Source organism: Penicillium argentinense (genome assembly GCF_028826775.1).
Source record: "Penicillium argentinense strain IBT 30761 chromosome Unknown utg000002l_segment0_segment0, whole genome shotgun sequence".
NCBI classification, from domain to species: domain Eukaryota; kingdom Fungi; phylum Ascomycota; class Eurotiomycetes; order Eurotiales; family Aspergillaceae; genus Penicillium; species Penicillium argentinense.
The window spans coordinates 548,839-561,694 of record NW_026622661.1 but is presented as its reverse complement, the minus strand read 5'-3'; the positions used below and the strand labels follow the sequence as shown (position 1 = coordinate 561,694).

The 12,856-nt window shown below is 48.5% G+C and overlaps 4 protein-coding genes across 4 annotated transcripts; 2 read left to right on the top strand and 2 right to left on the bottom strand.

Moving 5' to 3' along the window:
- Window positions 1-1,248: 1,248 nt before the first annotated feature.
- Window positions 1,249-3,118, bottom strand: N7532_001096 (serine hydrolase domain-containing protein; the record flags this gene model as incomplete). Its single annotated transcript, XM_056613590.1, has 4 exons — window positions 1,249-2,068; window positions 2,135-2,408; window positions 2,469-2,528; window positions 2,581-3,118. 4 exons carry the CDS (start codon window positions 3,116-3,118, stop codon window positions 1,249-1,251), a joined length of 1,692 nt encoding a protein of 563 aa, XP_056478631.1.
- A 1,624-nt stretch (window positions 3,119-4,742) lies between these two features.
- N7532_001095 (uncharacterized protein) lies at window positions 4,743-5,978 on the bottom strand (the record flags this gene model as incomplete). The annotated part of the gene is made up of 1 exon (XM_056613589.1): window positions 4,743-5,978. The coding sequence occupies one exon, from the start codon at window positions 5,976-5,978 to the stop codon at window positions 4,743-4,745; it is 1,236 nt and encodes a 411-aa protein (XP_056478630.1).
- Window positions 5,979-7,159: 1,181 nt separating this feature from the next.
- On the top strand, window positions 7,160-8,445 carry N7532_001094 (uncharacterized protein; the record flags this gene model as incomplete). The annotated part of the gene is made up of 3 exons (XM_056613588.1): window positions 7,160-7,183; window positions 7,239-7,474; window positions 7,566-8,445. The coding sequence occupies 3 exons, from the start codon at window positions 7,160-7,162 to the stop codon at window positions 8,443-8,445; spliced, it is 1,140 nt and encodes a 379-aa protein (XP_056478629.1).
- Window positions 8,446-10,500: 2,055 nt separating this feature from the next.
- On the top strand, window positions 10,501-10,824 carry N7532_001093 (uncharacterized protein; the record flags this gene model as incomplete). The annotated part of the gene is made up of 1 exon (XM_056613587.1): window positions 10,501-10,824. One exon carries the CDS (start codon window positions 10,501-10,503, stop codon window positions 10,822-10,824), a length of 324 nt encoding a protein of 107 aa, XP_056478628.1.
- Between the last annotated feature and the right edge of the window lie 2,032 nt (window positions 10,825-12,856).

The following is a 12,856-nucleotide window of genomic DNA, read 5'->3' as shown; positions in this document are numbered from 1 at the left end:
AACTGGGAATGGAGGATATCCACACTTTGTTGGAATAACCTCAGCAATGAGAGCGGATGCTGGGGGGTGTGTCAACTCTGAGAGAGGTAAAATACTGTGGATTCTCCACTGCTCTTGGTTATTCAGCATCCACCCACATTGCAATAGTAATTGTATGGTAATTCGGGTCATTCTCGGAAGAACTGTGATGTAATACGCAGTTTATAGCCCCTGGATCATTTTCAACAGATCGGAACACACAGACACACTCTCGTTAATCCATCTCATGCATCAATTGGCCGTCCCTCGATACTAGATGATACACGTATCCGACATCCTGACAGTTTGTTTTACTATGACATCATTTTCTCTATTACACGAAGGGATTGACATACTCGGTCGAAATACACAAATATAGGCTGTAATTAATTGCTCGGTGTTTTTAATACACTCATTTAAAGCCCAGGAGGTTCACTGATAAAAAATTGATGTCTAGTGTATAAGATTAGAAAAGGAGTTGTTCTGAGACTTCGACATTCGAATATGCTCTAATCAGATTGTATACCCAACGAGGACATCCCCTACATAATAATGCTGAATTCAATAGACCAGAATATTTCGTATATTGCCGTATTGGTATTTCACAGCCCTTGAATTAAACCTAACACTCAAACTCAACCTTTCATTCAGCATGAGTAGCAATCCCGATCTCATATAAATCGCTACCCTCTGAAGGTTTCTCCCATCAGTATGAGTCTGATCAGAATCGGCACCATGGCACTCCCTGCATCGGAGTTGGTCAGCGTCTTTCAAATTGAGTTTTCAATAGGTGAGTATACAAGGACTTGAGATTTGGCTGATAGAAAAATATCATCTTCAGCATGAAAATGGGTTATCATGTCTTCTTGAGAACATATATCTCGCGGGCGGCACAATTGATGTGATTTCGTGGATGATTTTAGCGATGCATTCAACGTCATTTTTCAGCCACAGGATCCTTGCCAAGATGTGCTGGCTATATTTATGTATATAATGAGAGAAATGAATGAGGGGATCACCGGCTACTCCGAACTGATCAAGTTCTGGAAGACGTTAGAAATATGGGAAGCCAGTATCACGTGACGGACAGTGCTATCAATCGCATTGTCAAAGTCACAATACAATAAAGATCGACAACTCGAGAAAAGGGAGACAGACTACATCAAATCGAATTTGACGGAGGTATAGCAAGTAGACATAGCATTCACTAAAGAGTGTACTAATATATCTTCACGCCTTGCGCTTCATCACAGTCCCCGTAAGAGGAAACTCAACGCTAACAAGCTTTCCGTCCTCAAGATTGAAAACGAACAGGTCAATAGGGCCTTTCGAGTCAAGGTTCATCCAAGTGAAGGAATTATCGAACAAACCACCCTTACCACCTTCAACCTCAGCACGAGGATTGAGTGGAGTGAAAGGCGTCGCCATACGGTGCGCAATGCTAATCGATCCCTTCGTTTGATACAGCGAGGACAAGGAGCTGGAAGTCGAAGTGAGCCCGGTTGGATAAATGCGGTAATGTGGGCCGGAAAGTGCATTCTTGCCCTCGAGCCAGAACGATCTGATGCCCAGCCCGGGATGGCCACGGTCGACGGTCAGGGTGATGTTGTTACCAGTGTTTTCCTCATCGACGAATGTCCCTGCAAGGTTGCGTGCCGCATTCTCCGCTGCGGCGTGCTCGGCAGCGGGAATGAATGTCTCGCCTACGACATCACGGAGTGGCCAGCGAGCGGGAGTCGCAGTATCCCCGGCAAGAAGAATGGAGTAGCCAATGCCCTGATCGGGAGAAAGGGCGAAGATGGCCGTGTAATCGATGTTTCCGCCAGCTTTGGTGTAGAGGTCTGATATACGTGTTCGGTTGGACGCTGGCATAACCGGGATTTCTAAACGAGAGATCTCCCACGGGGCTCCGACAAGCTCGACTAGGCTGCCAGTGGCGCTGCGTGGCTTCATCCATTCCGAGGTAGTGGGGCCTGAAATCAGCTCTGAATTCAAGATGGATAGACCTGCCCTTCGGAGATCAGCTGTGCTGGAGTAGACACTTCCAGTTCTGAGGAGCGTTAGTAAGACTTGAGTTTCAGATGTCAGACAAGCTGATAAACTGCTTCCAACTTACGATGCAACAATTTCAACATCTGAGCCCCATGCTGATTCGTTCGAGATTCGAAGACGATCGATGACGTTGAGATTGGAGCCCGTCGGAACTTGCGTGGACGTGCTGTTCATGCCCAGTGGCTTCCAGAGGATTTCTTCGAATGCGTCTGTGACACTTTGGCCTGAAAGGCGTGCGAGTACTTGACCAAGGATCGCGAATCCTCCATCCGAGTAAATTGCACTATGGTATGGAGCAACGACGGGTAATCTCTTGTCGCGGAAGAATTCCAGCAAGTCTAGTAGGCTTGGAGTTAGCATGTATATCCTTAAGAGTTATATCAGCGATACATGTTTACCTTCAGCACGAAATTCCAAGCTCTTTGGATCTTTGGGGTCTTGGTAGGCCATGAAGAAATCTAGAATTCAAGTTAGCTTCGATACACATCAAATTTTGGCGGGAATTCTTACCTGTAATTCCGCCAGAGCCAGCTTGATGAGATGCCAGAGCTCCGACTGTGATTTCATCCCAGCTAATCCTGTCCAGTGGATTACCAGTCGAATTACCCGCAAGCTCTGGAAGATACTTTGTCACTGGGTGAGAGAAAACCTCCATCCCGGCCTTGGCGATGATCGCATAGACAGTGAAGAGTTTAGTCACGCTTCCAATACGAGAAATCGTATTATCATCCAGTTTCCCAGAGGTAAGTGCGCGTTTCGACATTGGCCCGACATGGGAGTAGCTGTAGAGCGACTCGTTTGTTGCGGCTGAGAAAACGTCGACGGTAAACGCTAAATCAGTGTGATTGAGCTCGCCAGACTTGAACAATTTTTCGATGAGACCGGGGAATGTGCTTTTGGCATTGTTGATGGCTTTCGAGCTGGAGGGGTCGAAGTTGGAAATGAAGGAAGGGCCGATAAGTGGTGTTTCGTCTGTAGCGATGATGCGAGCTGTTGAGCTTACAGCAAAGCCCAGCAAAGACCCAATGAACAACTTGTTGAGACGCATGGCGAATTTATAGGCTGAAGGATACGCTTGAGCGACCGATTTGAGTGAATCTGCTTCCTTTCAAGGTCGTCTTTGGCCTGTCTTTTATAGTCCCTTTAGTTCACAATCATTGCTCGGGATCCAAAATAAATCAAACGCTGGGGATTTACAGCCTCCGGCAGTGCTAGCTTGGCAGACGTAGATGTGCTATTAAAGTCTTCTCTCGCCAATAACGCAGCTACAAAATGCGTGCATGATCGGTACAAGGAACCATATTCGGGGTAGGCTGAGGCTTGGCGGCTGTGGTAGAGAAGTTTATTTTGGCCCCCAAACCCAATGCGCACCATTTGACTCAAAACGGAAGAGTGTGTTGCTTGCGGAGGTATATAGCGGTGACAGCCCAGGATTGAACAATCGGATGATGTGACATCACTTAGTTTATCGAAGAGAATAGTGTTATGCGCTAACAGGCGCTCAGTAGCTCTTTGCATATGATCCTCGCATCCAATCATGACCTTGTCGCAATCGTCACTGACATTGCTCTGTCATGAACTGTTGTCCAAGGCAGACCGTGTTAGCTCCGCCCCCTCCACCCCGGTTGGACGCCGGACAGTCGATGACAAGTGTCACGAACTTCTGCCAAATACCCAGAAGAATGGCATTCTAGACTCCTTGTCCACTTTGCAATTCCGGCCTCTGGCGATGGTGCTTAGCCACGAGACAACTATGTTCAGAGGAACTTTATCCCAGCTCGGATCGGGACGGTGATTGTAGCGACTCAGAATGGCAAGATCGTGATAAAAAGCGCCGTGGAGAGGATCATATGCTAGTCAAGATCTCTTAGACGAAGAACATAAAGGGGAGCTGCCATATCGACGTAGACGTGCGCTTTATTTGTTGATCCTCTTGCAAAGCATGATTTGTTTGGAGGAGGGACTCATGTGTTGGTCCGTGGTGCGGTTGAGCTGGACTGGCACTGGGTGATTGCACGAGCGTTTCCGCAGCTAACTGCGTCGCGAGGATACATTTGGTCGAGGCCTAACTTGAATAGTGGGTGTCCAAGAACTTGGCGTATAAGGTTCGGCTCTCCCACGATAACACTTTCAAGTGGGCCTTTGGTGGGAACGTGGAAAAGAGATCCGTGCTGTCCAAGGTTGTAATATCAGTGCCTTGTCTTGTTTAGCCGCAATGAAGCAACGCCAAACACCTCTGCTAGTATCATATTTTATTAATTCATCCCTTAACAACTGGAAGTAATACGATGCGGGATTTGATCTGATTTTCGCGCAAATCGAGTGTGCTTGACCATTCTTTTAAACCGATGCAAGGAGCGAGGATAAATATCCATCGTGGATGAGAGAAGACACAAAAAATATATCAATGCCACCGAGTAAAATAAGTCATAGGAGCAGAAGAGAGAACAAAACAAACGCAAACAGAGATTAACCGCCATTAAAAAGACAAAACCACCGCCATCGTAACAGGCAAACAAAGAGAGGGGTATAGAACAAAAGAACAGAATGCCGACCGACGCCCATGGACATGATTAATAAATGAACGCAACGTGCCGATCCCAAAACGAGGCAAAAAAAAAGTAAATGCCGGATGACCAAAAGTGGAAAAATGAAAGGAGAGCCAGAAACAGCTATCTGTGCGATTCCAACAGCTGCCGTTCGAAAGTCGACCTTGTCTCTGTAGACCCAATGTGCGGCCCTGTGCCGGCATAGCAGTTATCAGACGACAGCGAGTCGCCCAGGAAGCAATCCGCTGTTGGAGATGGAGAAGGAAGATGCATGTTTTCCCTTGATGTCGTTTCACGAAGGGTATTGCGAAAGTCGAGGGTGTTCTCCATGCCGACCACACCCCGCTCTTGTATTATGCGCTCCGCATTCTCCACAGACACGCCGTTTTCGAGACTGCCGTTGAATATGTTGATATGAGGGACAGATCGCTGGGACTCGGTGTCCGACGACTCGCGATGTCGGGCATTAACCAAGGCGTAAATTTCGTAGATGTTGAGGTCACTGGATCGGCGTGATGGATCAATCGTGTCAGTCGTGGCAGTGTTATTGTTGCGGTTTCCATGCCCGTTGGCGTGGAAGATGTAGGGATTGTTTGTGGAGACGAGGGTGCGAAGCTTGTTCAAGACAGTGAACTCCAGCTTGAGCTTGACGCTGTAGACAACTGTCTTGAAACTGATCTGGATGAAGTGGGCCTTGAACTCCGTCACGATGAGGAGGATGTTCATGATCATAACGACCAAATTGATTGCGATGAGATGAATTATGACTTTGCGTCCCTCGCGCCCGCGGATTTCCAGGACGGGACCCAGGGCGCGAAGGGCTTCGCGAATGTAGATTGCGCAGATGATGAGGTCCTGTGCGGCGAAGACTACTACTTGAATTCGGTCGTAGATCGCGGCTGACAGCACGAACTGATCAGATCCAAGTGTGACAAAGTAGAAGAGAACAGTCATTGGAATGTGCATCACGACCGCGTTGATGATGATCATCCACAGGAGCCAGCGCAGACAACCCATATCCGCGACGACAAGGTGCAGACGCGAGTAGAGGACGACAGGCTGCCCGCTAACCATACAATACCATCCGATAATATATGGGATTGACAGTGGGATTTCAGCACCGTTCGTCACAAATCGCACCTGGGCCGGGATTGAGTGCAATAGAATCCCCCAGGAAGCGACTTGCATGCTGAAGAAATATAGCCCGCGGTATCGCTTAAAGAGGTCGAGGCAGGCGATGCCCACCTCTAGTGCACTGTAAGTGCCTATAGCGAACATCGCCACGACCTCGACAGTGGCAATGTTTTTCAAAACAAACTCTCCCATCTCCGGGGGGAGGGTAGGCATTCGTGTATCCATGGTGTCCCTGCGTCGATAGTGACAGTTACCAGACGCAGAAATGGCGCCCGGGGGTGGGGGAGCGGGGAAGTTGCAAAGCAGACTGGCCTCGAGGAGAACAGACCAGGGCTGGGGTTAAAAGAAAAGCATGGACGAAGCGATCTGCACATGGAGGTCAGAATCCCCCTTCCCCTATCGTCGAATGCCCGCGTCTAGTCCAGACCGTTAGATCCTGGCATTTCCCAGAGGGGATCGATCAAGATCTCAAATCAAGTTCGCCGGTGATCAACAGCCCTTAAGGTTGTACGCATGGTGATCCAGTTCGATGCAACAGCTCGTGCGCGCCTCTGAATCGCGGGCTGGGCCAACCTTAGACAGGCTATTGCACCGCGGAAGGCCGGACCGGCGACTAGCAGTTCAGCAGTGCCAACTCAATGACAGGGAATCGAATCCATCGCGTGCATGCATGGGTCTGTTCTGATCGGTGGCGCTAGTGATCGCGGCCACGGCCGTTCAACCGTGCAGGCCCGGAGGAGAGCTCAGCTATGTCCATGCCGAATGTAATGCCAACCTCTCCAAACCCAATTCTTTCACGTAGAGCCCGCACTGGCGGTTTTCTTCCCATGGTACGGGAAGCTCGGTTTCTGTACAGGATCATCCCGTTGATCACGGCTAAAGGGCTGTTGGGTCGGTCCAGCACGAGGCTATCGCTGCGCCAGACAGGGGGGTGGGGACGCTCGACAGGCAGACAAAGAACCCCCCCCGAGGAGTTCGCGCACCTGTCAATTTCTCCCTTTCGGTGGCGCTAATCCCAGCCCTGCCAGGCAATCCAGACAGCTTGTTGACCGGATGGTCCGATAGCCATTTCCGAGGGATTATGCCTGGCCTAGGGAGTCGTTGCCCAGGAAGGAGCCGTTTTTGTTGATGTGATAGTGATGATCATCACCCTATTTGTGAACCTGGAGACCATCCACGAAATCTGATCATTTCTGTGCCCTTGACACGCGTCTGGCCGCTGTTGGACTCCCACATCGCTTGTGGTTTGCCTGCATTTTTGCTGTTTTTCGTTTCTGACTGACTGTGAAAGGAGTATCGAAGAAGAGCAAGTGCCAGCGGAACCCGCCCAGCTGTCAGCTGGCCAATCGGTCCGTGCGGCAGCTCACTTCCGCCGCGGCTGCCGGCGAGACTTTGCGACGTCAACGATGGTCTCTCTGTGGCCCTTCAAGGTATGCGATCCCCCGAACACTGCTAGAGATGTAATTTTGGGACTGACAGATCCAGGGCGAGGATAACTCCCCTGCCAGCTTCGAAAAAATACTTTCGGGGCTATCGGCCAAGATCACACAGGCGACCACGCGACTCGACCGTCAACGCTCCCAGGCGCGCCGCTTCAAAGCCCTTTTCACCCTCTACTCCACCTTCGCGTATCTCGTCTATAGTATTGTGCTAGCGCTTGTGCTAGGATGGGAAACATGGGGTGCAGTGGAATATGCCGCCGTGGTGGGCGGCCCAGTCCTGTAAGTGAGCAACGTCGCAGGCAACGGCAACACTTGTTCGGAGCCCGAGTAGAGCAAGAGCGAAACTAGGCTGACACAACCACCCTCTTAGGATTTATTTTGTTCGCGATCTCACTTCCCGCCTCTTCTCCTACCGTATCTCGAGGACTGAACGCCAGCTGGAGCACCTTCAGCAACAACGCGACGAAACCATCGAGAAGCTCAAAGTCGCGACAAAATACGACTCCACTCAGCAGTTACTTGACAAGTACGACGGAAAATCACCCCCTCAATCGCCGACCAATATGCCGCGCGGCGAGTCCAACAAGGATAAAAAGGGAAAGCAGGGACAAAATGCGCCGGGACCTGGTCGAACCAACCTGCCGCCACCCCCGACTGCCAACATTCGTCCTCGTCCTCCTCCCGATGGTGCCTCGCCTCCTCCATTCCTGGAGCCTCCTCTCTCACGCAATCCAGGCCCGGAATCAATGACCAACCGTCTCACCAACTACCCGGGGGAGCTCGGGAAGCCCCATGGTCCTGAGGGCATTCCCTATCCGGAGGAGACCCAAGTTCCGTCTCAGCAGCCGTACCAGCAGCGCCCTGTAGATCAAGCCATGTTCAACCCTACCCCGAGTTTTTGGGGTCGCTGCGTGAACCTGATGCTGGGCGAAGATGACATCTCGCACCGAATGGTCATGCTTTGCGCCCGGTGTAAACTGATCAACGGCCATGCCCCCTTGGAGGTCCACACGGCTCAGGAGCTCGGTCAATGGCAGTGCATGCGCTGCGGCACGATCAACGGTCCCCCTCATCCCCGAACTGTACTCGAGTCAAACTCGCCCGAGGCCCTTGCCAAGCAGCCCTCGCAGGAGGCCGTAGGCTCGGAGGAAGAGACCGATGTCGCTGACAACGTCAAGGAAAAGCGTCCCGAGGATGAAACTCACTCGTCTGGCGATGAGACTGAGGAGGATGAAAATGCGAAGGAGTAGGTACGCAGTATCTACTGAACACTGAATTTTTTTCAACAGGGATTTCGTCGCTTTCTTACTCAATATGGCTTTTGATCAGGGATTTTCAACTGGGACATCGCATTTTTTTTATCTGGACAGTCATCCAATTACTGCAAAGGCGAGGAGTTTTCAAACAGATTTATTTTCATTACCGAAGCATGGCTACTTATTCTCCCTGAATTTCGGATCTATTCTTCAATGCTTTTCTACAACTGTAGCCTAGTTCCAAGATTTTTTTTTTTTTTTACGTAGACTTTCTACGATATAGACTACGTGTTTACCGTGGAGTTGGTGACCAATATGTTATGTCATTTTCTCTTTAGCTGGTTTGAATCGCACCCCATCAACGATTGGCCTATTCCGCTACCCTCCTTTCACCCCCAGGCCTGATCCATTCCTGTCTCGTTCATTCCTGGTCATTGCTCAATGCGCACGCTGTACTGATTTCACAGCTGCTAGTAGCTTCAAGAGCACCATTTCTCCTTGATTCCTGAATCTCATTATGTGTGATATGACGTTCCTCATTCCTTTGGCCCTTTAGACATTTCTTTTTGTGGTGTGTTTTTTTTTGATTTGATCTCATTTCCTTTTCCTTGCTTCCTTCCTGCTTCCTACTTTCTACTTGTTGCCACGCCCTTCATTATTCATTGGTATTTTGATTTCCTTTTTCCTTTTCCTTGTTCCGTATGATTACCTTTCCCGTTCTACATTTTGCTTTTGGTGCTGCGCAGTTTTGTTTGGTTTTTCTGCGATTTTATTTTTAGATTCTGTAATTTTTGCATGTTTGCTTGGCGCTTTTTGTTTGTGTGATGCTGTGTGAGTGTTGTCTTGTAGTTTGCGATTGCAGTTGTTGATGTTGGTTTTGGTGTGGTTATTGTTGTTCTCTTCCCAAGCTTGTGGCCGTCGAGCGTGGTAAAAGTGCGGTATTTTAGGGGTTCGACGGCGCAAATTGGGCTCGTAAAATGCTCAATCAAAAGCAAATCAATGATACCTTGGTCTTGAGCATCGATGACTTCGAAGATGGAAGTGTTTTGGTATATTCCCTTCTCATACCCGAACTATGGGTTCGATGATTCTTGCCACCTGTCCCGATATTTGATCAATATGTCCTCAGAAACTCGGTATAGGCCTCGTGGGGAGGTCGTGCATCGCTCATCTATGCGGAACTCAAGGGCATTTGATTCGAAGTAGGTAGGGTTAGACAGCTCGGATAGGCAAGATTTTGTTTGATCTCGAGATTGCTTAAGGAAGCAAGTGGGTAACCGCGGACGATGCTGGGAGACCAGCTTCTCTAGTGAACCCCGCTCGGTCGCCAAGAAATTGATGCAAACGAAAGTCTTCACGTTATTTAAACAAATTCTGGCCAGAAGAGGCATACCTAGAAGGTTACATCTCCTATGCCCTGGATTCAGGCATTATTCCGATACGATGGTGAGGGACGACTAAAATAGTACAGTACATGTATCATGCTTGTTCTGTTCAATATACATGAATAAATATTTGCACACACTTAACTAACACGTGATTGGCGTCAACTCTGACTTTACCTGACCCCACTTCGTCAATGATCTTCTTGAAATATTCACACATCCTATCGTACATTTGCTGGGCCACGATCGGAGAGATGCCAGTGAGCTTCCTTAGTCTTCCTGCTGAACTCCGCGACGAGATATACATATATCTCCTAGTGCGCAGAGAGCCTATTGATCCTTGGAATGGAGATCATGAGCTGGTACCCAATCTTCTCTCCACCAACTCGACAATCTTACATGAGGCCAGGTCGTTACTCTATGGCCACAACCGCTTTGACCTTACCCTCTCGATTTGGAAATCCGAACTATATCCCAATTTTTTGATACTATAGGCTTTGTCAACGCATCTCACCTTCAGTGTATCCGCATCGACTTTCCTGGACTTCGTGATCTTGAAGACGACGTCAGCCTGGAAGAAGACAGCCTCCGTATCCTGGAAAAGATACAGTCACACTGTACCAATCTAAAAACGCTCATAGTAGCCTCAGAGAGCACCAGTACAATGGAAAACCGGCTAGATTCTTTGGACAGCCCTATGATTTGTGCCAAGGCATTAGCGCTGGTTGCTGCGCGCTTCAAAACAATCACATCTCTCCAGGAAATCATCGTCGAGGTTTATGAGGAAGGTCCAAGCTCAGATATCAGAAGGAAAATGGAGAGTCATGGATGGATACTCAATGTGGTGGAGCCGGTTGAAGAAGAGGAGTGGAACGAAGACAGATCTTGGGATGATGTTGAAGATGATGAGTTTCATTATGATGATTACGATGATGATGACTACGATATTGACAATGATAGTGACTTTTGGAGAAGGGCTGCGGATTAAGAATCTGAAGGTGGGCAGCCATTTCGAGAGGTTGCTATGACCCGCTTCAAAAAGTATATGAAGCCATGTCTAAGCTATCCAGCACCCTGGCAGATCGTTCTTCGTGACTGCAATTTCCTTGATTGCCCAAATTTTTAACATTCAAGACTAATGATGGATTTCAAACCACAGGAGTGAAGACTGGATTCTGACAATTCTTTATGAATGCTCACAAATACCACAACCTTCGCGACTCGGCCTCTTCAATTTCTTCCGTCTTGTTGTCGGAAGAGGCAAGAGCGGTTGGGACCCACTGGAGAGCGGTGTAGTGAGGGGGCTAGATGAGAGGCTAACTGAGACAAAAACCGGGCCAGTCTCTCTTCTGTCAACGCCGAGCTAGACCTTGGGAGAAGTGTGACGTCAGAATATAGGTCTTTGACCTCTCGATGATGAAAGCCCTGTGTTACAGTATCGAGATAAAGCAGCCACCTCAACATCCAGAAATTTGGGACCAGAGTTCAGGAAATTACATTTTAAGTCAACAAAATTGAGACTACTGTAAACAGCGGGCATGTTAAATACCCATCTGTCTCTTCCGATAATCGGATGAAAGGCTGGGTTATGCTGAGGTACTCGGGAGTAATCTGGTCCAAAGTTGCTGCACAAGCCCAAGATTACATACAAAGACATAGGAAAAGGGGGCAATGGAACAACCAATCAGGACACCGAAAGTAACTCTCCATTTTTGCGGACACCATGAATCAGGATCGTACGCACGCCCCATTCTGGCACATGCCACGGATGAAGAGTGCGCGGCGCTGTGTAAAATTATCAATCCAAGAGTCTCATCCATTAAGGATGGCTGCAACTCACACAACTTCTACCATCTGCGCTGATCGTATATGTCGAACCGTCTGTGATACTGTGGCAAATAATAGGTGCACATGGATTGAAGACCAAAATTAGGGAACGCTCATGATAACCTGCTCTGCACGTCTGTACAATTTCATCGAGGTCAGAATTATCGATGTCATTTCCCCGGTCTTGAGGAAATGAATGCACAGATGCAATAAACATCATGAAGAGGAGTGAGAATTTCATCTTTGAATAAGTGAAGGGAGGAATTCAATAATTTTTGGTTTGTTCCCTAGTGAAAGTGAAGGGATCTAAAAAGGTTTTTCTTCAATATACAGCACCTACATATTTATATAGGTCAGTTCGCCCCAGGTGTGACCGAGTCGAATCTTTGGAATGAAGGTTAATTGAGGTTAAGAGGTGAATGTGATATTGAACTCTAATATTAAGCTACAGTACCCAAGCACATCGATCAGCAATTAAGATCCACTTAACCTGAAATGATTTGATCCGCTATTACGAGCTATTGAAAAAGTAGGGTTCAACTCCATCCTACATAGTTCAACCAGCTCGCTTTGTTTTACATACACTCGGGCCGTGCTCCGGCCCAGTCAATTCATACCACCCCGCAGGGTAACTGAATTGCCAGAGGACTCGAATCAGATCGCCAGCTAGCCTGGAGAGCTAAGCAGGAGTGGGAGTCTACTGTATACGAATCTTGGGCAGGTCAAAATGGCTGGACTAGATAGCCGACTCCGGCAACCATTTTGTTCGAGGGAGGGTACGTAAGGCTCCAGCTGACAGGCTCTCGGGAGCATCAAAGTAACCTCTAGAATTTTAGTTCCCGTCACCCGGTGCTAGAGCAATACCAGGCCTTCCCAAGGTGGGTAGGACTGCCGCTAATGCCTCTTCATTCAATCATGTTGAGCTAAAGATGGATGTTCTGAACAGCATGTCGCCTAAACAATCATCACAAGGCTATCATACAACACGATTCCTTTACTAGCTGCCAAGAAGACAATGAATGTATTGTTTTGGAGACAATGTGAAAGCGCCCGACGCTGAAGAATAGCGAGTATGTCTAAGTACAGTACAGATGATTTCGAAAACAGTTTACCCCCCAGACATACAGGCTTTCTTTCCCGGCGCCCCACTCAGATTACGCTAAGCTAGCTTTGGCTAGATCTACTGTAGCCGC